Below are 26,818 nucleotides of genomic sequence, written 5' to 3'. Positions count from 1 at the left end.
TTTCAACAACTGTATAAACTACTTGTAGTTTCTAAATTGAAGCTAGTGCTAGGGATTGTGCATTTAAATTCACAATCCCTAGCTTTAGCTAGGGATTGTGAATTTAAATGTGTCAAGAATAACAAAGGTTTCATGGAGGAAAAGAAGGATGATTGATAAACTTTTGAATAAACTAAACGTTAACCAGTTTTTAAAAAGTAGATTAAAACCAAATACAGTCCAAGATATGGTGGTTTAATATGAATACTTTTATAACTATTAGACTTATTTTAGTTGGACAGAATCTCATTAGAGTGTTACAAGTTTTATATCTATCTGTCTTAATTGAATTCAATTGAATTAAGTTCAGTTGCTATTCTTTATGCAGTGAGCTGATAAGAACTGTACTCAATCAAATTTTTCCTAAACATAAGGCAAATATTGCAGTGATTTCTAAACCACACGTTTTCAAATTATGCTCTTTAGTGAGCTGCTAATTGCATGATATTAGCTTTTTCATTGTTTCCAGCTGGGAAAAAAACATTACAAGGGAGAGACAATGAAGAATTATGGAGGTAGGCAAAATTAATAACTTTTTTTCCCCAGGATGTGAAAGGTTTTACAATCAAAGATGATTAAAAGTTTTTATGTTCTCTCATGATTTTACTTATTAATAGTTGCCATAGCTGTTACAATGGAGTTTTTTATTAACTAAAAAAAGCAGTAAATTTTCCACATAATTTTGAATGCCATATGATCATTAAGAAAAAAGAAATACCAAAGAGAAAAAGAATCTTTAAAATTAGTTATCTGCTAGATAAAATCTAACAGTAAGAGTCTTGACAAATGCTAGACTTTTGTTAGTACAATAAATCGACTACTTCTTTTTAACATCTTAAAAATAACAATGTTTATTAGTGTGACTGCATATGACATTTCATGAAATTTTATTTATCCAATCAAAATAAATGAAAAACTATCAGGAAATTTTCTTAAATTGTTTAGTTTTACTTACAACATAGTTTTCATGTTTTATTCAGTGTAAAGGCTATGCACTATAGATTGTATGTATGATGTTGTGCTGGACCATCTATTACAGATGTAATTTTTTGCCATTGTTGGAAAATCATTGGTAAGAATGGTGAGTACTGCAGGAGTGCCACAGTTATTGGTTAAATATTGAGCTGAAATTCCTCTGATGTACTCACTGCTTTACTGGACACCAACTTTCCTGCTATTTTCCAGTATTTTAATCTATGCGTACAAATGTATAAATTTTGAGTATGTAAACTTAGTGGTTATGTATGCACATTCATAAAATTATTTATGTTATGTTGAGTAAACATGCCCTATTTTCCTATTCTTTTGTTGAGGTGTGCCTCAAAGGCACACTAGTGAACTTAAGTGCAATGCCCAAAATGACTAAGCTGAAGTACAGTAGTAATTGATTATTCATGCCTTCTGTGTTTATACATAATATGGTTGTTAATGTACATTTTTATATTAAATCCAAGCTCAGTGTCTCATCATCCTGTCCCATTTGTGCTGTCCTATACAGAAAATAATTTTTTTACCTCATAATAGGGTCTGAATTTGATGCCAAGAATAAGAATTGTTATTTATCATCTGGGCACATAAGAGCTGCACTGTCCCATGGGTGGAGACATTAGTGTTTCCAAAGGTGAGGGGAGCAAGTGGTGGTAACTTTTTCTGAAGAAAGGTGATGTTTGGGAGGGGAATAAACCCCAAAGATTGACTTGGTCTGTAAGAAGAAAAGGGCTCTTAGAACAAAGTTCTGCTTGCACACAGATTGAGGGGAGAAAGGACCATAGATGTAATAAATAGACTATAGATATGCAGGTGTTTTTATCTTAATTTCTGCAAATATGTACTTGTTAACATTTTACTGGTTCATTATCTCAATGAAGAAACCTTTTCATTCATATGTACCTTAACATGGCATAAATGCAGGGAAATTTCAAGGTATCTGTCTAATGTCTTCATTCCAGCTGTGTACAGATTCTTAAAGATAGGGTGCTGGATGCCTGTCTGTTGACAGCTCTCTGTCCCTTAGAGGAGTAGAATAATTCTTAGACTGGTAGAAAAATTCTGATTGAGAAGGACCCTGGGCAGCCATCTAGTGCAGCCTTTTGCTCCAGGTAGGGTCAACACCAGTTCAGACCGGGTTGCTTACAATAAGCATTGCTGCTGAGTACCTGAAAGGAAATAAAACATTTCTTTGTGGTATTCTTTCCAGTTTGGAAGCCAGAAAAAGGGTTCTGTAAAAAAAAGATATTATCTTTGCCAGAAAGCAGAGCTATGTGGATATACAAATCCTCAAGCCTACCCAGGAGCCTGTAACACATGACTTAAATAAAATCTCTTTTTCCAGCAGTTGTTGTAGAGACTCTCTTGTTTAAAAAGCACCTTCTTCTTCAATACTGTTATATTTCACTTCAGCAATCTTGTGTGTTCCTTGCTTGTCAAAACCTGTGCTTGCTTTCATAGTGTATTTTCTTTCACTGTTTTTTCCTTTTGATGGATAACACTGGAAATGCAAACACTAATTTAAATTATAAAATTCAGATTAGAGTTTTCCTTAACATGTTTTTACTAAATACGAACAGAAGGGAAGTTTTAAAAAGTTAAGGTATGTGCTAAAGAACATTATGGTGCTAATTTCAATGAAAATAACATATGTAATACATGCCTGTTTTGCTTCCTAATTGCTGCAAACTAATCTTACAGGCATCAGAAATTGATGGAGCACTTCCCTCTCCAAATTATATATTTTATTGTTTTTAATATAGAGCTTACATTTGACCAAGTTTTAAAATGTCAACCTTTGTATTTTAAGGCAACAGATCTGTAATGCCTTGTAACAACAGAGACAGCAGTTTCTCTAGACCAGATGGAATCCTGTTTTGAAATGGGATGTTCTCATTCCAGCACAGTACTTGGCTCAGTACACACTGCTGAGGAGAGGCTTGGGTCTGCTTACAGATTTCCTTGAGACTAAACACAGTGGAAATGAAAACATATTTAAAAGAAAAATTGTTTATTTTAATTTGTGTAGCCCAGAATTAATATTTGAGAGTTCCTATTTTATTTTTGTGGTGGTATGTACAATTGACAATGAAGAAGTTATTGGTATAGTCTTGGTAAGTAACATTCTGACACATTAAAAAGTCACAGATGACTCATGCAGAAGGATTTGATATCATTTTAATATTACTGCCAACATGTAGCTGTCTTAGGGACTGAACATGGCATTAGGATGTCGTAATAGTATGGTAGTAATCATAAAGTTTAATTTGGTTTTGTAATCATAGGCATGGCAGAGGCCTTCACCTACATTTGTCTCTAAAAGTTCAGATAATTATTTTAAAGTTAATTTTTCATAATTATATTTACCCAGTAAGCACTGAATTTCAAATGCAATATTAAACCCTTTTTTTCTACTTTTATTTTTATGGGATGAGAAAATAGATGGTGAAATGAAAGTAACTTTTTTTTCTTGCCTATTGGAATATACAAATCTATAAAGCAAAGTATACAGAGTACAATAATACCAGTGGCAAGCTCTTATATCTGTAGAGCTTTTATCTTTTTCTTTTCTTGAATTGGAGTATCTATGGCTGTACTTTTAACACAATAACAGTGTGAAATATCAAAAGATAAAATTTTAATTTGGTCATGAAAGTTAGATTTAGCAAGAGTTCAGCACACAGGTTGCCATTCTTAGGACTGTCTCAACAAGCCATTAAGATGGCAAAAATATTTCCCCTACTGTGTTTTTATTATTGTAAAATCCTTGTAAAGAAAGTTGAGTTTATTTGTTCTGTTCACATTGCCATTCCTCATATTCCTTTTATCACGTAGGAATCGATGATTCTTTCTCACTTTCTAATTCTTGCCCTTCCTCTAGTGTATTAAATATCATTTGAAAATATCATCTTTGACAGCTATGCCCTCAAATTCCTTTCTTCATTCATTCCATATTTTTTGTTTGGTTGGTCTGGGGTATTTTTTGTTGTTGGTGGTGGTATTTTTTTTCCTTTGCAAACTTCCAGGCCCATTAATAATTTTTTTTTTCTTTAAATTAATTCATGGCCTGAGGGAGTTAAACAGAGACTAAGCTGTGAAGAGAGGATTTTAAAACCCCAAGTGTTTGGATATTTTACTGTTAAGAGATGTACAAATATCTAGATAAGAGCAGGTTTTTCCCCCTTCTCCTCCAGTAATCTTTATCTGACCAGGCTTTTCAGCTGTTGTAAAATACACTGTGTCTTTGCACACTCTGATCAAATTACTTGGCTGAAATCCTAGAGAAGCTGGACAGAGTGCAAAGAGCAAAACACGGTGAAGAGGAATTTGTGCTTTATTTTTCAAAGAGAAACAGCCTTCAGGCCCCTGAAATAATTCTAAAAATTTATTTCTGAAATGAAAAAAATTGGGGTTTTTTCACTAAGTTTAGTGTTGCCAAAAGGGATCAGTATCTCTCATTTTTTTCAAAAAAGTAACTTAATTAGGATTACTTCTTACCTCAATATGATTTTGTTATCTGAAATGTTTATTGGTGCTTGGTTGTTGATGCAGACACAATATGTGAATAAAAGGTTTTAATCTTCAGGTTAGGATGTAAAGACAAGCAATAAATTGCTGACAGTGAATTTGTTCTATTTTGTTGTATGTTTCACTCAATGTCCTCACTGCAAATGTGTATTGAAATAATTCATCTTTTTCTGTAGTGACAGTGCAGTCCACACAAATATGATGTGACAAGTTTTCCCCATAGTCTTGACATTGAAATGGTAGCTCCAAGGAACGTCATGTAATTTCATTCACCTTCATCTTGGCATTATAATGTTTACTGTTTCAACTGAAATTATTGTTGAAATGTGAAAGTCAAATTACATAAAAATGAAAGCAGATTAGCATACATATAATACAACTCTTGTTTACTCCACAAATGTTGAACATTATATGAACTGAAATGAAATAAAAAACCCTTGTCACACATATAAAAGCAACACAATCACATGTATCCTAACTTGCTATAATAAAGTTTGCAGCATAATTCTGTTCTTATTCCTGAATTAATTTTTTAAAATACAGCTACTTTATTTTAAAGTGCTGAAGCCTTAAAATCCCCCAGTTGTAAATGAAGAATAATGGGATTAAGAAATATATTTGGCTTTAAAAATGGGTGTTCCAGCCAAATATTGAGCAATGTCTATAAAGGAGGTTTGAAAGAATCCAAATCTTCTTACAAGGGGGGAAAAAAAGCATTATTAATTTATTTATTTAAACAAATGTAAAAAAATTGAGACATGCAAAAGTAAAGTAAATATAAAAGCCAAATTGTCCTTTTAAAATAACAAATATTTTCTTTTTTGATGATTTTTCAATACAGAGGCATTATTCTAAGCAAAGTATGTACCTGTATATACATATTATTAACAAACATTTATTCAGCATAAACATATTTTAACTACATTGCAAAACAGGTTTGGTTTTTTTTTCATGTCTAAACTAAAATTCAAAAATTTTGGCTACATAGAATTCTGCAGACTGTTAAACCAAAACTTTAATTATGTCAGTAACTCCATTATTGCATATTTTAAGATAATAAATATTTTTTGTATGAACCCACTGTAATGAATTTGATTTGATTTGTCTTGCTTCAGATTTGGAATTATTTTTAATCACTGTCTGAAAGATTAATTGGATAAAAGCTGAAGTGATGTGAATTGCAATTTAGCTGCATCTTAACAGCATAAGTGCCATAAATATTGTTCAGTATTATAATATGTATCAGTGTGGAATTCAATGTTTTATCCTACTCCAATACCAAGAGATTAAATACCAACTTTATTTTATCTCCTTAGGAGCTGAAAGAAAAGCAGGAATTTAGTCTCAAACGTGACATTGATGGAATGGGAGTCCCAGAAATAAAGTATGGAGATTCAATCTGTTTTGTCCAACATGTGGCCACTGCCTTATGGTTGACTTACAAAGCACAGGATGCTAAATCAGCACGTTTAGGTCCCTTGAAAAGAAAGGTATTGTTTGGGGGGTTTTTAATTACTTGTGAAATCAATTTGTGGCTTTAATTTTTTTTTAATGTTGAAAATGTGAATATTTCACTCTGAAAGTGAAAACAGTGCTAGATATTCTGTAACCATGTAACTGAAGAAAAACTTTGTCATTAAGAAATGTATTTAACTACTTTTTTTCTCAGAAGAAATTATTAATTTGTGCTCCTTTTTTTTTTTTTTAATAGCCGTAAAAGATAGAAATTCATGGTTTGAATAATTATTTAAAATCTAAACTTAACTGTTGCAACTGATGTAAACTAATAAGTCATCTAACATTCACTGGTGTTTCAGATTTTTTAGATTAGGCGTATTATGTGAAATGGCAATTAAATTTTTCACTTAAGAAATGGCCTTAGAAAATCAAGTTTCTTAAGGGATATTGAAGGATAATTTTCTCCCAAAATGTTAGATGTAATTGTGATGTGATATCAAGAAGGTCTTTCTCTCAGTCTTTTGATTTTAGGGTGCAATTGTATTCCTAATTAGTGGCATATGACCTGTTATATCTTCAAATTTTATGTTCATATGTCATCCAGTGTTATGGGGTTTTGTACTAGCTTCACATAGCTTCATCATTACCAAAGGATTCCTTTACTCTCTATTTGTAGATTTTCACAACTTGAACCCAGCATTAGAACATGAAAAAGAAAAAAATAAAAAAGTTCATTACTGAAAAGAAGCTGGAATTCTTCTTTAGCTCCTTGCACACCTATACATTCATAGGAGAGTACCCATAGACAAGCACTGCAGCCCAGAACAACGAGGTGCTGCTCACACTCACCTCACATTTATTCATAGGCAGCACGCATGGTCACCATCAATGGGCAGTGAGTGCCCAGCCCCTTCACTTCTCAGCAATCTGGCTGATCAGAGAAATTCTTTAAATGCCAGTCATTCAGAATTTGCTTGATAAAAAATGAAACCACACAATGATGGTCTCCTTCTTTCCCATGCCACAGCTGGCTGTGTGATTCTGTTTCCTCAGAGGGTCCAATTTTACTTCTTGAAAAGGCAACGTGTGGATTCTTCCTCTGTATTCAATGAAGAATTTTACAATAGCTTCCTGTGGCGTTCAGTATTTTGTTTTTCCAGTTTTCTGCTCAGCAACAAGGGACTAAAAGAACCTCCATAATTGCCTGTCACTTTTATTCTCCTTTGAAACTGTTTCCTTCATGTTCAAAGACTTCAAATCTTTTGTTGCCCTCTCACCTGGGGAATTCTATCTTGTTAAGTGCCTTTAAAAAGAAGAAAATCCAACCCTTCTAGCTTCAAGCAATTGACATTCCTGTGGAGGCAAGAAACAGTTTTTCATATCCTGCAATGTTTGATACTAGGCTATAATCTTGTAAGCAATTTATGATATACATCATTAAAATTTCATATAAAATTAATTTTTCTACATTAGAACTGAAGCCATTGCTCGGTATTCATCCTCTGCCATCATGTCAGGTGGTTTTCACTTTCACTCACAGTATTCCTTCTGAAGCTGGCCTGCACTTTTTATAGCCTGACTCATTAGCCCCAGGAAGATTGAGAGGTACCCTGTTTTTTGCAAGAGGCAAAGGATGCATTTCTGACATAGCCTAGCTATTGTCACTGTCAGCTTCTGTAAAGCCATAGAGAGAAGAAAACAACTATGAGATAAGGTCTGTTATAAAATACTAAAAATTCCTGTAAAGTGAAAATTTCTGTTTGGCTTGGTGTAGTTTCATGTATCTAATTATTACACTAAAATAATATGTAAGAAATTCTGGTATCATTTGTGAGGCTTTTTTGAATTATTTCTGCCAGAATTTTTTTTTTTTTTTTTTGGTCTCTGTATCTGAGATTGTGGTAACCAAGCATTCAAGATTTTGCCAGGTAATTATGATTACATCAGTATTGTAGTCAACATCCCTCCACCATCCAGTGAGTGATGGATGTCTCTCTCTTCAGTTTGCTTTTGTGCAAGCAATGAACTGCTGCAGAGCTCCAAAATGCTGGAGCTCAGGGAACAGAAAAACAAATGCTGCATGATTTGGATCCACTCTCTGGAGCCCATTGCTCACAGTGTTGGGCAGTGCCTTGCTGTACTTCGACTGGCAAGGCAGTGCCAAATGCCCCTTCCTATATGCAGAGAAGTGTTTTATCTGAGGAACTGATGTAGCCATTGCTGGATGCTTCTCCCTGTGATGTACTTACTGGAATCCTAAATAGCACTTTCCTGTCATTGTGATGTTTCTGGATGATTTAGTTGATATTTGGGTTGTTTGTAGGTTCTCTGGTTAGTTTTTGGGTTTTTTTGTTTTCTTGGTTTTATTTTTCAGGGAAATAGGAAAGATTAGGTCTTTCTAAAAGACTTTTCCCTCATCCACACTGCATTCTTAGGGAGAAGAGTGCATATCTCCTCTACAATAATGAAGATGCAATTATTTTGCAAGGCATGACAGCTATAATACCCTGCCTGTCAAATGTTTTCAATCCTGTAGCTCCAAAATCTGGAGCTACATGCAATGGCCTGAGGACACATTCTTTAATTGTAAAATGTTTTTCTTGCTAGTTTTGTGATGGGAAGAGTAGAACTCCACTTACTTTTCATTTTCAAGACCTCAGGACGTTCTCCATGGAAAGAGTAATATTTAATCCAGTAAAGTCACCCACAGGGTGATTCTATATAAAGAAGTATCTGAAAAAAAGAGGAAAGATGGCCAAATTTTAAACTAGTCTCCTTTAAAAAAATATTATTAGTGTAATAATTAAAAAATATCTTCCCAATCTTCTCCATCCATATTTCCATGGATTCTGCTGTCCAGATAAACTCAGCAGGTTTGAAGGAGCAGAGCACATGTGTAGTGTAGATTCTGCCAAGCACAGAAAAAAACCCCACTTTCCAGTGCTTTGATACACCTGTATGCTAGTATGTACAAAAGCTGCTGGTAAATAACTTTCCCATTTGTGGCAGCAACCACAGTTATGTATAACATTACTTGTTTTTTTGTTAACTATTCATGCCCTCAGAATTACTCTGCTAACTAGGAAGGCAGATTGCAAATTTTTATTAAATCAAAACTAAAAGGATGCTTTTTTTTGGTGGAGAATTCAGTAGATTGCCTCTTGAGCAAAGAAGCAGGATAACTCACATTTACTTCAAACAAAATTGATGTAGGATTTTAATGACTCAAAATGACCAAGACTTGTTTTTCTGACACCTAAAAGTGACACTAGATTTCTGTGACTTAGTGTGTTTTCTCAAAGTTAAAGATTAAAATCCCACCAAAGGATCTCTGTTATTGCTTGAAGTTCACATGATGTTCATATCTGGTTTAGATAAGAATACAACACATTGTGTAGAAATAGTTCAATGAATCAGAAGTTGCTCATAAACACTATTGCTCCTTTAGCAGCATTGTAATATTTGTCAGTTCAGCTTGATTTTTCTTGTCAATAGTCTTAAAGCATAATCCTTTCATAAATGATGCTTAGAGAAAGTGAACTTCCTCTTTCCCTGAGAGCTAGAATATAGAAAAGATGACATTTTTTGTAACATTTTGAAAATGTTTTTAATAATATCTTTTTAAATGAATTGTGGAAGAATAAAAATTCATTACATTGCCTTCTCTGAATAACTTATGTGAGACTGAGAAACTTGTAGCTATTTAAAGGGTGTCTAGATAAAGTGATTAACAAATCTGTATATATGCAAATTACTTTTTTGTCTTGAAATAAATTAAAAAAAATTAAAAGCAAAAAGTGTTTTTAAGTAACTATTGTGATAATTACTGACTCCCAATAGGTTATATTACACCAAGAAGGTCATATGGATGATGGTCTCACATTACAAAGATGCCAGCGAGAGGAATCCCAGGCTGCTCGAATCATTCGCAATACGACAAGCTTATTCAGCCACTTCATAAGGTAGTTCTTACCCTGGTTTTAAGGCATTCTGAAATTCTAAGAATTTCTCTAAGAGAATTGTAATGTCCTGCTTTCAAGTGTTTGAATTGAGAAGCTATTAGAAATACATTTTTACTGACTGAAATTTGAAATTTTGAGTAGTAGTGCCATAAAATAGATAGAACAGTTTCTGTGACATTACTTACATGAAATCTAATACCTTGAAGCCAGAAGCAAGCTGGATCATAATTCAGGTTGAAGAAAACTTGCTAACTGATCTTAGACTAACTCTTAGTGAGTATGCAATGATACCTAGAACTTTGTGTAATTAAATCTATAAGAATGCATTTTGTACTGAAGAAATTATTTTTGTGTCGTGCTCGGCAGAAGTTTTAATTATGACGATGAAGTGTTCACCCTTCTAATAGTTGATGAAAAAAAAGAAAAAGGATTTTTAAATTAATAATTTGCGCACCATATGATCCTGTGTTTAAAACATTATTACTTCAGTATCTCAAGAACCTGCACCACTCCTTTGTATTTCTTGGGCTGAGGATACAAAAGAGAGCCACCTTTGCCAGCAGTCAGTGCCTGCTAGGTGATGCTATTTATAGTAGTCAGGCTGTGGAAAACTGGATTATCACACAAGGCTGAGAAAATACTTAAACAGAAAAAGACATTATTTTACTGACAACAGAGATTCCTTGAAATGCTTTATATTTTTAAATCCCACCCTTCTTTATTTACTATATGGAATAGATGAAGAAGATCTAATTTCTGTTTAGGATTAGCTGCTACTTTTGGGCTCTTTTTCCAGAAGGCTGTGGGTGTATAACTTCAATAACTGCTAGTGTTATTACACACCACACCTATAACTTAAATGGGATTTAAAGTATCTAAACAAAACTTACTACTGTAGAAAAAGAACTTTAATCTCTTTTTCTTCTTTTTGTTGAATTACATTGCTGCTTCCTATAATTTTTTTCATTTTTTTTTAAAAAACATTCTCTCTGTTTATATCAGCACAGAAAGAGAAATATGTTTCCACTCAGGAAGCTCTGAGTGCTGGACACCCAAATAATGGATATTTGAATGATGTTCAGTTCAGATCATCCGTTGCTTATATTCAGACATCATACATGTAACAAGACTTAATTTAGGTACCAAAAGAGAATAGGCTGCCACATAATGCTGTAAATTACAGTGGGAAAATGATTAATGCTGCCAGTCTTGCTGTTTTCCATAGTGGAAACAACAGAGCACTGTCACCCAGCGCCCTGCCTGTTGAGGAGATGGCTCAGACTCTGCAAGACCTGATCACTTACTTCCAGCTTCCCGAAGAAGACCTGCAACACGAAGACAAGCAAAACAAACTTCGCTCACTCAAAAACAGACAAAATCTATTCAAAGAAGAGGTACAGAGAAAGGGATTTTTACATTATGTTAAGTGTATTTTCTCACAAAGTTTGAGAGAAATCTAAATGTATGCATATTATCATCTAGATAGATGCATATGATCTATAATGTAATGTTCCTAGCTGAAATGTATATAGATGTAAGTATATTAAACTTGTCACAAACCACACACTCTGTCATAAAATTTGATCTTAATACTTCCGAGCATCATTGAAAGGATCTTATTCTACTAAAATTTCTTTTTTTCTCTGTGAAGCTGTACAACCTGGATACTCCAAATGAATGATAAAACCTGGGTGAATAATGGAGGTTATTTCTGATGTCTTTTTTGTCCTTGAATGTGCTTGTAACTTTTTACCTCTAGAAATTCTAAGGATGCCAGTTTTAGAGAAAGCTATGTATTACATAATTATTGAATTGCTCCTCTCTGAAAATGGGATAACTGCATTTTTGTAGAATTACTAAACATATTTTATGATGGGTTTAGACACATCTGAATTGTTTCAGATTTTCAATACTATTTGAGTATGCAATCAAACTGAAGTTACAAATCTCCTGTAGTATTTAAAAGTCTTTGGTTTACAGATATTTTATTGGATAGCAAAATTTCCACCTTTTTTAATCAATGAAAATTCCTTTTTATCTAAATTTAAAGCATTTTTTCCTTATGCAAGGAAGATTTTACGTAGAAAAAAAATCATAAAAATTGAAAAAGCCTTTATTTTCAGATTTTTATTTCTTATTTTTCATAATACTTAGTTCTGTAAGGAACCGTATGGAATCATTCTCAAAAATTAATTCTTTTTATACAGAAAAACAAATATTCAAATATTTTAATTTTTCAATTGGTTAGTTGTTTGGGATTTTCTTAATTTGAGATAATGCAACCTTCCAATTTATACAGGAAAAAGTCTTTAAAAAGGCAATGACCAATGGTTTTTCACGTGCAGTTCGCTTTCCTCTCTGCCGTTTGTGTTTAGGGAATGCTGGCCCTCGTTCTGAACTGCATCGATCGCCTGAACGACTACAACAGCGCAGCTCATTTTGCAGGAATTGCAAGAGAAGAACATGGTGGTACATCATGGAAAGAAATTTTGAATCTCCTTTACAAATTGTTAGGTAAGTTCTTCAAAAACCTTCTCAAGTAAAAAAAAAAAAAAAAAAAACAAACCCAGAATACCCCAGTGGCATGGAATCCCACTTGCTGCCTCACCACCAAAGAATGCTTTAAGTATTATTCAGTTTATTATGTAAATTACAGAATTTCTTACATATAGTTACTGCTAAATAGAGTTTCTTGAGCAATGATACATCAGAAAATTAGATCTCAGCCAGGAAAAAGTTCTGTGAAGCATGTCAAAACCTTTTTTTTTCTACTTATTTAAATGTACCCATGATATGCAAACAGATGTGAATCATAATTTTAAAAATTAGAAAAACTGGAAAACAGATTTTTCAATATCAATGACAGATTTTCTAGAGCACTGCTATTCAAGAGCAAACTGCTTCTGTGCTGTAGAATGATGAAAATTATAGAGCAGAACAAGTATGTGTATGTGTATTTAAATTTCTTATTTGATACCTAGTGTACATTATTCTTCATTTAGGAGAATCTTGTCTTCTGATAGAGATTAAATATATTCTGTTTTCATCACAAAGGAAGGTGGTCCTGATCCACAGTGAAACAAGGAAGCAGAGAGTCAGGGCAAGAATAAAGGAAACCAAGGGAAGTGTTTTGAAGCATGAGGTTATTGACACAGAACAGACATGCAGGTGCTTCTGATGAAATTTCATTGCCTTAGAAACTAAGTTACCAGTGGCTGCATTTTACTACAGTCTTATGAGTTTAAAGAAAAAAAGGGTGAAAAGAAGCTCTCTCTAGTACTATGTGGACTTTTTTTCAGATTTTATCTTAATTTTCATCTGCCAGTGCATTTTGAACATAGTGGTTCTGATGTAATATTTTTTGTGCTTCATAATAAAAATCATTGAAAATTGAACACAAAAGATGTATTTTTTGTTACTATGATCTATGACTTCTGGAAGGAAGAAAATTAACAGCATTTCTTGAAAGACTTGATTATTGATGAACTTTCAAAGTGCAGTCTGCACTACGGAAAGGCTAAAAGCTGTGCATTCTACAACACTGTAATCAGAAAGGAGAACTAAACACCAATATGCCTAACCTGACCTCAAACTTCTGCACATGATCTTCCCACACTTTGCAGGAAGAAACAGAAATGTTTCAGCCCCATGATCATGACCGTGCTTGACATCAAGCAAGGGTGCTGGATAGCTTCTATTTATACTTAGCAACAAAATAAAGCATAAACAAAACTTTTTTTCGCTGAGATTCTTGTTTATCCAGGAGACCCCCTTCAATTTAAAAAACTAAGTGCTCCTTAGAAATTATGTCAGCTGCTGATATTCAAAGTAGTGGAAATTCCAATTCTTTATCACGGTGACATTCATGGATTTGTCTGTGCATTGTTTTATTGAGTTACTCTAAAAATTGTGTTAAAATACATATAATAAACTTTGTTGATTTAAAATTGAAAATCTTCTGTTATTAAATGATACCTTGTGCTTTTTTCCAGCTGCTCTCATTCGTGGCAACAGAAACAACTGTGCTCAATTTTCCTGTAACCTTGATTGGCTAATCAGTAAATTGGACAGATTAGAATCTTCCTCAGGTGAGACTCACTTTTACAATGTAAATTAACTATCAGTTAATGCCTGTTTTGCATTACTTACATAGCAGTTTTCCTTGAAGCCAAAAAATATTAGAAAACAAATGCACTCTTGGGGTTTGGTTGGTTTTTTGTTTGTTTGTTTGGTGTTGGGTTTTTTTGTTAGTTTTTTTTTGTTTGCTTTTTTTCCTTTTTTTAGGGTTTTTTTTTGTTGTTTTGTTCTGTTTTTTGGGGTTTTTTTTTAATTGGCTAAAGTAATATATTTAAAGAGACACTCATATGAAATTATTTTTCTTCCATACATTTGATATGCTCAATATTACATCCAGTCAGTGCTGAAAGTGACCCTGATGAATAAATGGATTGGGTCAAACAGTATCAAGAGTGGTGTACCATGAAATTACATGAGTTTGTGGCATGCATATAAACCCCATATAGATGTAGCTTATAGGTTTGGGTTTTTTTACAGTGGAGTATTCAACAAAATATTAATGTGCTATACAGTACTCCCTTTACCTCTTCCATTGAAAAGAAGGAGTTAATCTTGCAAATTTCTCAAGTGGTTTTAAAGTTGTGGCTATATTCAAAAGAAACAAGAAATTAACATTTTTATTGTGCATTTATTCCTAATGTACCATGTTCATATCATTACTCCTTAGAAGTTTAGTTCTCTTTTTAGGCCAGAGAAACCATACCATCTTGTAAGACACTTCTTTACTGAGCTTTTAGGTTGTGTTCAGTGGGGCAGGTGATTTAATGACAACATTGTTTCTGTGGCCTTCATATAGGTATTTTGGAAGTGTTGCACTGCATCTTGATTGAAAGCCCAGAAGCTTTAAATCTAATATCTGAGGAGCACATCAAATCCATTATTTCACTGTTGGATAAACATGGGCGCAATTACAAGGTATGTTTGGGAAATCTAAGGGTGTAATGTTAATCTTACAAGATTTTGTGGGGGAAAAAAGATGAGAAATGCCTACATGGAAATATTTGATTCTAATACCTTTAAAAGAATAAAATAACTTCAAAGTTCACTTGCAAAATTTCTTTGTTGAGATTAAAAAAATGTTTAATATATAAACGCTTTTCAGCAATTTTCAAATACCAAAAATTTGTATGAGAAGCAAGCAGTTAAGAAATATTGGTAACCAGTCAGAACATTGGATTTGATGAGAAAATAGAGTATTATGGTAGCAGTAAGAAAGGGGGCAGAGTAGCTTGCTTTGTGATTCAGGACTCTGGAGAAGTAGTGGACTACTATTGCACCCACAAATATAGAGAACTATATCCTACAAAGTCATTCCTAACTTGAGTAATAATAATAGTAGCAGAAAAGAAAAAAAAATAAATTGAAAAATCAGAAAAATAATCCAAATATCTGAAAACACAGGTGTTCTGAAGAAAGAAAAAAACCCTGAGTTTCCAGAAGATTTACTGGATGAAATTAATTTAGACATCAATATGCAATTTATTATGATAGAAGAAGGTGAACAGAGTTTCTGGCTGCAACCAGGATGACATCACAACACAGACGAAGATATAGGTTTTTGTGTGATTTTCTGATGTGAGTTTCCTTCCTCAATTAAAATTTTATTTGAAAGACTGATAACCTCGAGGAAGAACAGAGGAAGTTTTTGTGAGCTGAAATTACCTTCTCTTGTAAATCACTAATACAGAGATCTTAGCCAGCTACAGATACAGTAAAGGAGAAAAGAACTTTTAAGCAGGGTTAAGGAGTATGAACTGATATAAGTAGGCATAAGAAAAAAGTTGGAATTACAGCAGGAAGTTTATCTTACTATTTTTATCTCTTAACAAGATTTATGTATTATGCCAGTCACCTAGGAAGAACTTTTTGTCTGAAACATCTCAATGTAGATCTTATACTGAGAACTTAGAGCAGAAACCAAAAATGTACACAGGAGAAGAATTATACTGGGTAATGGATTTGTTAATTTTCATTTGTAGTGTCTTTGGCTATACCTCAGCAAGTACAGGAGTGGGTGGGAAGAAATAAATTCTGTTCCACAAACAGTATATCTTGTTCTCCTGCTAGATTAGAGATTCTGTTGAGATTTAAGAAATAAGGAAAATAATGAGCAAAGTAGTCCTGGAAATTGAGTTGAAGGTCTTTTTAAATTAAAAGCCTTCTGTCAGAAATAGAGTCAGCATGTTCACAGAGATTATTTAAACAGTTTACATGTAAAGTCTGAGCTGCTGGTAATCATTAATGTTACTAAGGTGCTTTATAGCTGAGTACTGTTCAAAGCCTATGTGGTTCTTTAAATGATTATCCCTCTGCTAGATGGTTTCTGCAATAGCAGAGACGGTAGAAAGGAAATGCTGGGACATAGAATAGTGTTTAAGCAAATATATTAGCTTGAGCAGAGTAAGCTGTCAATGGTGGGTTTGTGTTCATTTCACTAGTGAGACAACAGGAGTAGTTAAAATGAGTTTCAAATTCTGCTGTTTCTGGAGTTGTACAAGAGTAATAACATAATCAATGGTGTGAGGATGTGTCTTTTGTCATGGAGGTGGTGTGTAACAATCTAGACCACTTGGGCTCATTGCTCAAAGACTGTTTGTCAGAGGTCAAGTACACATTGAAGCTTCTCCGTTTGTGAAAGTGTGCAGCTTTGTTCCTCAGCATTAAGCATCATTATGTTACTGTGTTCTCTCTTCCAAAACCTCCTGTTCCAGTACTCTGTAAGAATGATATCAATCTCTTTCAATTTTCAGACTCAGAGAAAAAAAAAAAATCTCAAGTTTTAGAATAGCATCTTTCTGACTGTTTTGCTTTATAGTGAGCTTTTAAAGCATCTTTCATTTTATAAAAAAATGGAATATTTCTCAAATTGAAAACATTGTTTCCAGAAGAGACACAAAGGCAGTCAGTCTCATTGCCATTGAAAATTATCCACTAATTTTGCACAGGAATTTTTTTGGGCTGCAGAAAATTTATCAAGGAATTTAATTTTATATTAAAATTTTTATTGAGATTTAATTAAAAAGTCTCAAAGAATTGGCATAAGGCTGTTTTAACTGTTTTCTCTGATCAAAATGAGAAAAAAGAATCTTAAAGGAAGGTTTCTGATGCAGTCTCAAACCCTGTGCTCTGATTTTATGTTCCACAAATGTTTGATATCCTCTATCAGTAGTACAGACTACACTTGGTCCAACATGTGAAAAGTATATAGAAAACAATAATGTATGTGATATCCCTTCCTTTAGGGCTACTCTGAATTCAAATTTAGCTGACAACTGAATAACAGTGTATGCTCCTAGCTGCCTTTGTCTTACTACTTCTGATTTTTCTTTTAAGGTTCTTGATGTGCTTTGCTCTCTCTGCGTCTGTAACGGAGTTGCAGTCCGCGCCAATCAAAATTTGATCTGTGACAATTTACTGCCCAGAAGAGACCTGCTTTTGCAAACACGTTTGATTAATGATGTGACAAGGTATAGTGATACCTTATATTAGAAAAATATTTCTGTTAAATTAGAAAAAATTGAATTTCCTTATCTTTGTAATTAATTGAATAAAAAACTGTAACCTAAGCAATATCCCAAAACTTTCAATATTGAGAAACACACCTTAGGAGGTGATAATGTATTATGTATTAACTCCTGAAAAAATACATTTTTACTGACAATATGGCATTTGTATGGAACCTGGCATCGAATAGAAATTGTTAATTCATAAACAGAGCTGCTCTAAAATGGACGCATGAAAGTTGCTTGTTTCTGAATCAAAACAGGGAACAGAGTATGCAAACATACTCTGAAGTACTTGTGTATTTTAAGAGTACTTGTGTATTTTTACTTGATTTCCTGGCAACCTCACTCCTGGTTTTGATTTTAGTAAATGATCTTGTCATTTCTCTTTTGACTGTAAGTTTTTCAAAGCATGGAACCTCTACCTTAGAAGATGGTTCTACAGCAGCTTTATTAATTTATGCAAAGTGGTTCACTTAAAAAAACATTATAAGCAAAGTGTGGGTACCTATACTTCTATCATACTTGTAAAGAGAATTTGACAATTATACTGCAATATAATTCCTATCTCTCACTTAGTGTTTACACTAACTGGCTTGCATTTTCTTTCTTAGCATAAGACCAAACATATTTTTGGGTGTTGCTGAGGGCTCTGCACAATACAAGAAGTGGTACTTTGAGTTAATAATTGATCAGGTTGATCCATTCTTGACGGCTGAACCCACCCACTTGCGTGTTGGATGGGCCTCTACCTCAGGTTATGCTCCCTATCCTGGAGGTGGAGAAGGATGGGGAGGAAATGGTGTTGGTGATGACCTCTACTCTTTTGGGTTTGATGGCCTTCATCTGTGGTCTGGTAAGAACTTTGTGAGCTACCATTTATTTTTACAGCTAACACTTATCTATGTTTACCTTCCATTTTTTATTTATATTCCATGATATTTCATAGTGAGCTACATTCAGAACTCCAGGTTATCAAGAAGTTATTTAGAAGTTCAGATCAAACTATTTATCTGAGATGTCAGCCAATATTGAATTATATTAATTAGGCTTTTTAGCAGATTGCCTCTGTTTTCATGATTTTGACTGCAGAATGGCATTTTCCAGATCTAGATCGATACTGACTTAATTCTCTCTGTCCAAAATAAATAGATATATTGATCTTAGATAAATTAATTCTATACTAATTGACATTTGCATTATTATTTTACTTTGAATCTGCAGTTGAAGGAAAATGATAGTTATTTTTAACCTGCTGAGAGATCTGACAAATTGAATTAAAATTTTGATAAACAGTTTCATAAAAGTTTTGTCAATAAAAATAATAATTTCTACGCTACTACCAACTTCATTATTTAATCTTTGTATGTAGAGTCTTTAATTATGAACTACCACATTATTTTTTTAATCCAGATTTCTCTTGCATGCATAGTAAATGATTGTTATATTTTAGCTTGCTCAATATGTGGCCTATGTTTTAATGTGCGATTTTCAATGCATGTAGACAAAATCCTTAGTTTCCCCATATTTCTCAGTGCCTTTAAATGCCATATACATCTAGGTATTCTTTAATTGCTCTGAAAATAATAAAGTGGGGCCATGCAAATGAAAGGTGTTTTAATGAGAATGTATATGAATATACTGAAGTAAAGTTTATGACATTAATGCTAATAATTAATAATCTGAGCATGTTTCCTTTATCAATTATATTAAAATTGTTGTAGCATTGGGTTTTGTATATAAAATATTTGTGTGCAGACACAAATAATTCAATATTTTATTCCAACATTACTGAACAATTATCCAGTGTCAGAAATTATCTTTTTTCAGAGAACAATAAGAGGCATTTGTAACCTACTCAATTAAAAATGGCAAAATAAATAATTTTTAAAAATTAAAGCTGCTTAAATATTCTGATTCACAAATTCTTTTGTCCTAGGTCGGGTACCCAGAGCTGTAGCATCTGTCAATCAGCATTTATTAGCATCTGATGATGTGGTTAGCTGCTGCTTGGATTTAGGTGTACCCAGCATTTCATTCCGCATTAACGGACAGCCTGTACAGGGAATGTTTGAGAACTTCAGTACAGAAGGGTTTTTCTTCCCTGTTGTAAGCTTGTCAGCAGGTGTAAAGTAAGTACAACTTAAATTTAGCTGTTTTCGTTGCTGTCTCATCACACAAATATTGTCCAAATTCTAGTATAATTTATTCTGTTTTGCTGCTTCAGTTCTGCCCTAATAGCAGCTGGAAGGAAGGCAGGGAAGTAATGATTTGTTCAGCGATGATTTCACTTAAAAATGTTGTGTGAGCCTGTAAATTATTTGATCAAGTCACAATGTCTGGACAGTATTATTTTATGAGTATTTGGTGACCTAAGGGAAATTAATTTTGTTTCATTCCAATTATCAGTGAAAAAAGCATGTTAGAAATGCAGTACCATATTTTGCACTAATTAAGGTTCTCACTGGCTTTCTCAGCAGGGAGTAAATAAACCTAAATCATCATGAAAACCGATACTGTGTTCACAGTAGGAAACAGAACTGATGAGAAGCAGTTTTGGAATCTCTTTACTAATATTCCCCATTTCTTACCTCTTCTATAGCTAAAATACTGAGATTCAAACTTACTGTATGCAATTTGTATGGTTGTCTATGTTCCATGAATTCAGAAAATCTCCTGAGGAGTCAAGCAGAATAAAGGAGGGCTGGCAAAGGTTTAGTGAATAAATTTCATTTATTCCCCTGGAGTGACCCTACTATGTAGCCGCATTAATACAAAGCTTTTGAAAATATTAATTACTTTTTACTGTAAGAAATCTGCCAAAATTGGTGTAATATTTTCTTTTTCTTCATTCTTATTTGATGTTGTTTTTATATTTTGTGAGAGCATTTTTCTTTGTAGTTTATAGTAATGTTATAACTGATGTTAACAGTAGATGTATGTTGTCATCTGTGTCTATTACTACCAGAGAAAATACTTTTACATGGGAATCCTGAGTTCATGAGTTAAGGAGTGTGTTCTCAGGTCTTTATTCTTTTTAAAAATGTGAACAAAATATGCTGATTTGTTCTAATATTCTTATAGGCTTCTGGTCACTCCATCACAAAAGATGTAGGAGCTAATTCCTGGAGATAACAGGATTTTTGTCTTTTTTTTTACTGTTTGTTTACCTCTAGAGTTCACTCACTTGAGGACCAAAGTATGCTGGCTGGATAGCTTTTGTCTTAGTTGTTTTTCCTGGTATATTCTTAAATTTATATGACAAATCTATACCTAAGGAGAAAAATAACATTTTAGGGGTTTGCAAAGAATCCAGTTGTGCTTCTGGAACTCATTCCCAGTTGGAATATTCAGTATAATATTGTTTGCTTTCTTAATGTATTAAGGTTTTAGTGGTGGGGTTTTTTTATTTCTTTCATATGCCAAACTGTCTGCATGTGTTCACTGAGACGTAACTTTAAAACTTTCAAGTTATGTATCAATAGTCCCAATAGTACTTCTAGAGTAACAGTCCAATTTAAATTAGATTTGTGTTTCCAAGTCCCTTAAATCCATTTATTAAATCACAACTTACAACCATTTGATTTTAAGTGAGAAATATTTCAATATGCCACTACATTAAATAATTAGGTTTGCTTGGGCCAAAACAAATTTTCAAAATATAGTGGGCAGATGATGGTTTTACTGACAGTATCTGCTAGTATGAATGCTTGGTAACCCTTTGGTATTTATCAAAACATGAAGCATACATGCATTTTTGTAAATGGTAGTAAAACAAATGCTTAGGCTTCTACACTATTTCTTCATAATGATAGTATATGCTGATTATTTAAGAGTCTAATTGCTTCATTGAAAATTGCACAGAGTTCGTTTCTTGTTGGGTGGACGTCATGGAGAGTTTAAATTTCTGCCTCCTGCTGGCTATGCTCCCTGTTATGAGGCGTTGCTTCCAAAAGAGAAGATGAAATTGGAACCAGTCAAAGAGTATAAAAGAGATTTTGAAGGAGTGAGAGATTTGTTGGGTACGACACAATTTCTCTCACAAGCTTCTTTTATCCCTTGTCCAATAGACACCAGTCAGGTATGTGAAGTTTGCAATAATGGGATCTATAACTTATGTCTATTCAAAACTTAAATTCACAATATAAAATCTTACCTCTTTCTTAGCAATTCTTCAATTCCTTGTTGTGATGTACTAACTAAACTAGGCGATCTTGGGTGTACATGGTGTGGTAACTGAAACTTCTTACTTCTGGAATTGTTATGCTCTTTCCTTAGATTGCTCTTCCTTTTCATCTGGAAAAGATCAGGGACAAACTAGCTGAAAATATCCATGAACTATGGGGCATGAATAAAATAGAACTCGGCTGGACATATGGCAAGGTATGTTTTGAATGACCTGTCTGCATATAGTCACCTGTATTAGGTTGAGTCTCCTACTAGCCCAAACCTTGACTTGGAATTTGAATAGGATATGCAGTGGTGGTCTATACATTACCAACAGCAGGTGACCATGTAAGCTGGAAGGAGACAGTGGTATTAACTTTTTGGTGACTTTTTAAGCATTCAAATACATCAAATTTTTTTTTTTTAAATTTCATTAATTATGGAGGATTATTTATAGTGTTCATTATAAGTGAATAATGGGAAAAGGAGATTTATATAGTTATGAGATGTTGTCACTGAACAAAGATAAATGTTATCCCTTACATTGACTTTATTACTGCAAAGAATTACTGAGTTTTTACTGTGATTCTTGATTCCATCAGGAAAGTACTCTTTTCTGCTATTCTTTTGCAGATACGGGATGATAATAAAAGGCATCATCCTTGTCTTGTGGAATTCTCAAAACTGCCTGAGACAGAGAAGAATTATAATCTACAAATGTCAACTGAAACCCTCAAGTGAGCTTTAATAGAAAAGAAAAAAAAGTTTTAAAATTTTATTTTTATTCAAGTCCATCATGCTGCTGTACGACATGAAAACCATTCAAATATCTCCTTCAAAGATATTCTGCTAATTTTACTAGAAGTCCCAGGAACCCAATCAAACTGATGTAGAAAAACTGTCTCTACATAGAGACAAAGATAAAAACACCACCAAATCCTGCTGGTTTTACTAAAGTGGTAGAAATTTCAAGCCATAGATTTGTGTCTTTTTAGTCTTTGAAGGGCTTATTTATTATCTCTGATAAATGAAAATATTTGGGGTTTTAAATATCATTATTTCTGATTACTTCCACGTTTTTAAATATAATTTCTTCTGCGTATTTTTACAATGCATGAGAACTATAATGTTGTGTTTAACTAATGCCATTTTTATGCTAGAACCCTTTTGGCCCTTGGATGTCACATTGTTCATGCTCATCCAGCAGCTGAGGAAGATCTTAAAAAAGTCAAACTTCCTAAAAAGTATGTACCTTATGGTAACAGTTACATATTATAATATTTATTATAAATATTTAAAGCTTGCTAGATATGAACTCCATACATGATAACGTCTTACAGATCTCTGGTTAGGTCTTTACTTGGCTGTGCTGGTGCTGGAATGTGAATACTGCTGTGCTACATCACCTCCTGAAGTTGTTGAGAGGCAGAAACAGTCACTCACAGGCAATTGTAGCAGTGTTACATCACCCTAGAACAGAGACTCCAAAGTTAAAAATACAACATTGCAGTGCTTTTCTGTCTCATAGTAAAGAACAGTCTATTCATATGATGGTAAATCTATTTACTTGAAAGAGAGTTTACTACTTTACCATAGGAGACAGAAACAGCAAGTTGGACACTGGCCATTTTACATCAGTTTATCAACACACCATATGTCTTTTTTTCCTGAAAGAAAGTTATCCATGAGAAACAAAGTCAGTTGTTTAAAGTGAGCAGTAAAATGCATAGCTTTATAATGAGAGATGGTAATCTTGATCCAGTTGATGGCCTTAATTTAAAAAAGTAAAATAGAGCTTTTCTCAAGGTTCAAACTGCAGACAGTCTACCATAATACTGATTTGCTATTATTCCCTTGTTAAAATATTATTGCCTATATGAAACATCCTAATGAATGGAAACTACCTGACTTGAGCAAAAGAGAATCTGAATATGCCTAAAAGGGCAGGTTGTCCTTATACAATATGGAAGGGTTGGAGAAGATAATGGCAACTGCTGAAATATTACTAAACTTTTTATTCAGTCAAAAAGAGGCAAGAACAATAGTTAAAATTTTTTTTTCTGTTGGAAAAAGTGGTAAGGCAGTCCTTACAGAATAGGTTATTAAAATACCATTCTTAATGATACATAAGAGAGTTTCATAAGAAGTCATCATACAGATCTTTAAAATAGAAATTAATTGAAATGTTTAAATGACAAATATACATATACATATAAAGTAGACATTCAATTAAAAATTTTGTTGCTGAATAGCAACCATTTAAGCATGTAAATATGGATCTGAGTCACATTTAATCAGCTATTGTGCAAGTAGGTGGAAAATGAGATGGTCTAGAGGGCTAGAATCCAATTTATATCCTAGCCAATAACCAAATACAATGGAAGACTTTTGGAAAGAAACAGGGAGAGCAGGAGATTAAAAAATGGGGAGAGAGAGTGATTTCCATCCTATGAATGCCTCATAGAAAGTTTTCAATGCCACAACTGGGACATCTTGACTCTCTGTTTTGCTTTGTTGACTTACAGTTACATGATGTCAAATGGATATAAACCTGCCCCTCTTGATCTTTCTGAAGTGAAATTGTTACCTTCTCAGGAATTTCTAGTTGACAAACTAGCAGAAAATGCTCATAATGTCTGGGCAAAAGATAGAATAAAGCAAGGATGGACCTATGGCATTCAACAGGTAGGAACTTTACATGCATTTGGAATAAGTAAAGAATAGGCGATTTTTTTATTCCAGAACATCATTTGGGAGGGAGTGTTAGTTAAGATGGCAAATACTGACTGTCCTGCAATAATTGTAAAAGCCAGAGGGGGCTGGGAGCAGGAAAAGAAGCCCTACATATAAAAGTCTGGATTGTCAGACCTGTATCGTGGCAGCTGCTGAATGTATGAGAATATATTTCCACCCTTCTCCTTCATTCTTGTATTTAGGTTTTCAGTACTATTAACAGATAATTAATTGAGCTTGCATTCATAGAACTCTTCTTCATTAATGCTGCTTCTCTTCTGTAACCACGACATGATGCCAAAGTACACTCTGTCTCATTATTCAAAGTCTTTGTGATGTCTAAACAGACTTTTCTTCCCCTTGTTTTTTATAATGCCTTTCAGGATCTTAAGAACAAACGTAATCCTCGGCTAGTGCCATATGCATTATTAGATGAACGTACTAAAAAATCAAACAGAGACAGCCTCCGTGAAGCTGTCAGAACATTTGCAGGTTATGGCTATAGTATTGAGCCACCTGACCAAGAGATAGGTATGTATTCAAAAAGAATCATGGTCTTTTTAAGTGGCATTTATAGTTTTGTTTTATTATTAAAAGAGAGGGTTTTTTTTCCTCTGTTTATTTTTGCAGCTGACCAAACAGCGGAAAAAGTCAGCATTGACAAGATACGATTTTTCAGAGTAGAACAATCCTATGCAGTGAAGTCTGGAAAGTGGTACTTTGAGTTTGAAGCTGTGACAGGTGGAGACATGCGTGTTGGCTGGGCCAGGCCAGGCTGTCGACCTGACATAGAGCTGGGAGCTGATGACCAAGCATTTGTATTTGAAGGAAGCAAAGTCAGTACACCTTTACCTCTTTTGATCTACTAACAGACTAGACAGAGAGCTACAACATACATTTCCTCTGTATACTCAACATCAACTACCAGCACGTTTTTGATTTGTATAAAGATACTTCTGAGCTCTGTTTCACACTGGATATTACCTCCATTTTGGTTCTGTCATGAGATTATGCTAACAAAAAAGTGTTGGTTTATATGTATCTTCCTAGGCTATACCCAGTACAGATTATAAACAAGATACAGCATTCACTTCCATTTTTTATACGTCGTGTTTTACAAAATTCAAAAAAAGGTTCATCATTAACTGAGATAATCACAGTCTGTTTTCCTTTTTCTATTTTTTCTGCTTTCTGTGTGCACTTTCTTCCCAAGGTTGACTCCTAAAGGACCAGAAGGATAACCCTGTGTGTAAGAAGTTGAATCCAGTGAACAGTAGTTATCAGGTTCCAAATTGCTGAAGTTAGGGTGCCTTAGTCTCTCTATGTCCCTTTTATCTCTAAGGCAAAAGTCATGATCAGTAGTATTTGCTAATTACTTTAAAATCCTGGAAAATAAAAGATCTGCATTTCTTTATTTATTTTGTATTTAATTTTTAATTTTAGCACTGTATTTATTTCCTTGGTTTAACATTTAGGGCCAGTGTTGGCATCAAGGCAGCGGATTCTTTGGACGAAGCTGGCAATCAGGAGATGTGGTTGGTTGTATGATAAACTTGGATGACAAGTCAATCATCTTTACTCTGAATGGAGAGTTGCTTATAACCAGTAAAGGTTCAGAACTTGCATTTGCTGACTTCGGAATAGAAAATGGTAATTTCCCCTTTAAAGTCACATGGTTATTGGAAGACAAAATATAAAACAAACAGAAAAACTAGTCTGTCTTCACTCAGTGAGCTGAGAAATCATATTCCACTGATATGATCCTTCAGACTGTGCTATACATTGACTTCATAAAAATTTATTTTGAGAGTGCTTGTGTGGCACAAACTGAATTTCTTTTCTCCTTTAACCCAGTTAATGGGGTTTCAGCAGAGTGGATAAATTTTCTCATTGTTGCTAGGCTTTCTTTCAGGACCTCAGTGCTAAGAAGCAGTGGTAATAATAAGCATCCTTAAAAATTTCCAAAACTGAAAATATAGTCTCTGATAATCTCACCGGAGTGTAAACATACTAGGTTTATGTCTGTGAAGGACAAAATGATTACTGTGTGAGGAGAGTCTAAGTCAAAAGAAAGATCTTTGCAACATGAGTCTAATCTCTATTTTCTTTCTCTCTCCTGTTCATTACTTATCCAAATATCCTATTTTCCTGGGATATTTTTCCTCTTCTGGCTTTTCAAAAAAAAATAGTATCTACATGACTGTAGTAAAAGAGTTGGTGAATATTTTCAAACTGGTTTGTTTTATGGTTTCATTTACTTTTTCTTTGTAAGTGTAACTCCTCCAACCAGTAATAGCTTCATACCTGTTAGTAATTGCCAGAAAACTTTGCATTTGCTCACTGCTCTTCTTGGATCTTACCGTT

The 26,818-nt window shown here is 33.7% G+C and overlaps 1 protein-coding gene across 1 annotated transcript in view; it reads left to right on the top strand.

The window, feature by feature from the left end:
• Positions 1-26,818, top strand: part of RYR3 (ryanodine receptor 3) — a 150,306-nt gene that overhangs the window by 17,174 nt on the left and 106,314 nt on the right. The window contains exons 11-27 of the mRNA XM_059848220.1: positions 5,871-6,044; positions 9,853-9,974; positions 11,200-11,368; positions 12,350-12,488; positions 13,967-14,062; positions 14,848-14,966; positions 17,385-17,518; positions 18,169-18,410; positions 19,494-19,686; positions 21,419-21,635; positions 21,833-21,937; positions 22,355-22,458; positions 22,882-22,965; positions 24,247-24,406; positions 24,838-24,985; positions 25,085-25,290; positions 25,930-26,104. Coding sequence (XP_059704203.1) covers positions 5,871-6,044; positions 9,853-9,974; positions 11,200-11,368; positions 12,350-12,488; positions 13,967-14,062; positions 14,848-14,966; positions 17,385-17,518; positions 18,169-18,410; positions 19,494-19,686; positions 21,419-21,635; positions 21,833-21,937; positions 22,355-22,458; positions 22,882-22,965; positions 24,247-24,406; positions 24,838-24,985; positions 25,085-25,290; positions 25,930-26,104 — 2,587 coding nt within the window. The remainder of the gene's footprint in view (positions 1-5,870; positions 6,045-9,852; positions 9,975-11,199; positions 11,369-12,349; positions 12,489-13,966; positions 14,063-14,847; positions 14,967-17,384; positions 17,519-18,168; positions 18,411-19,493; positions 19,687-21,418; positions 21,636-21,832; positions 21,938-22,354; positions 22,459-22,881; positions 22,966-24,246; positions 24,407-24,837; positions 24,986-25,084; positions 25,291-25,929; positions 26,105-26,818) is intronic.

This window comes from Haemorhous mexicanus, chromosome 6, assembly GCF_027477595.1.
Source record: "Haemorhous mexicanus isolate bHaeMex1 chromosome 6, bHaeMex1.pri, whole genome shotgun sequence".
In the NCBI taxonomy this organism is placed as follows: domain Eukaryota; kingdom Metazoa; phylum Chordata; class Aves; order Passeriformes; family Fringillidae; genus Haemorhous; species Haemorhous mexicanus.
The sequence above is the reverse complement of the archived record's forward strand: the minus strand, read 5'-3'. Positions and strand labels throughout refer to the sequence as shown.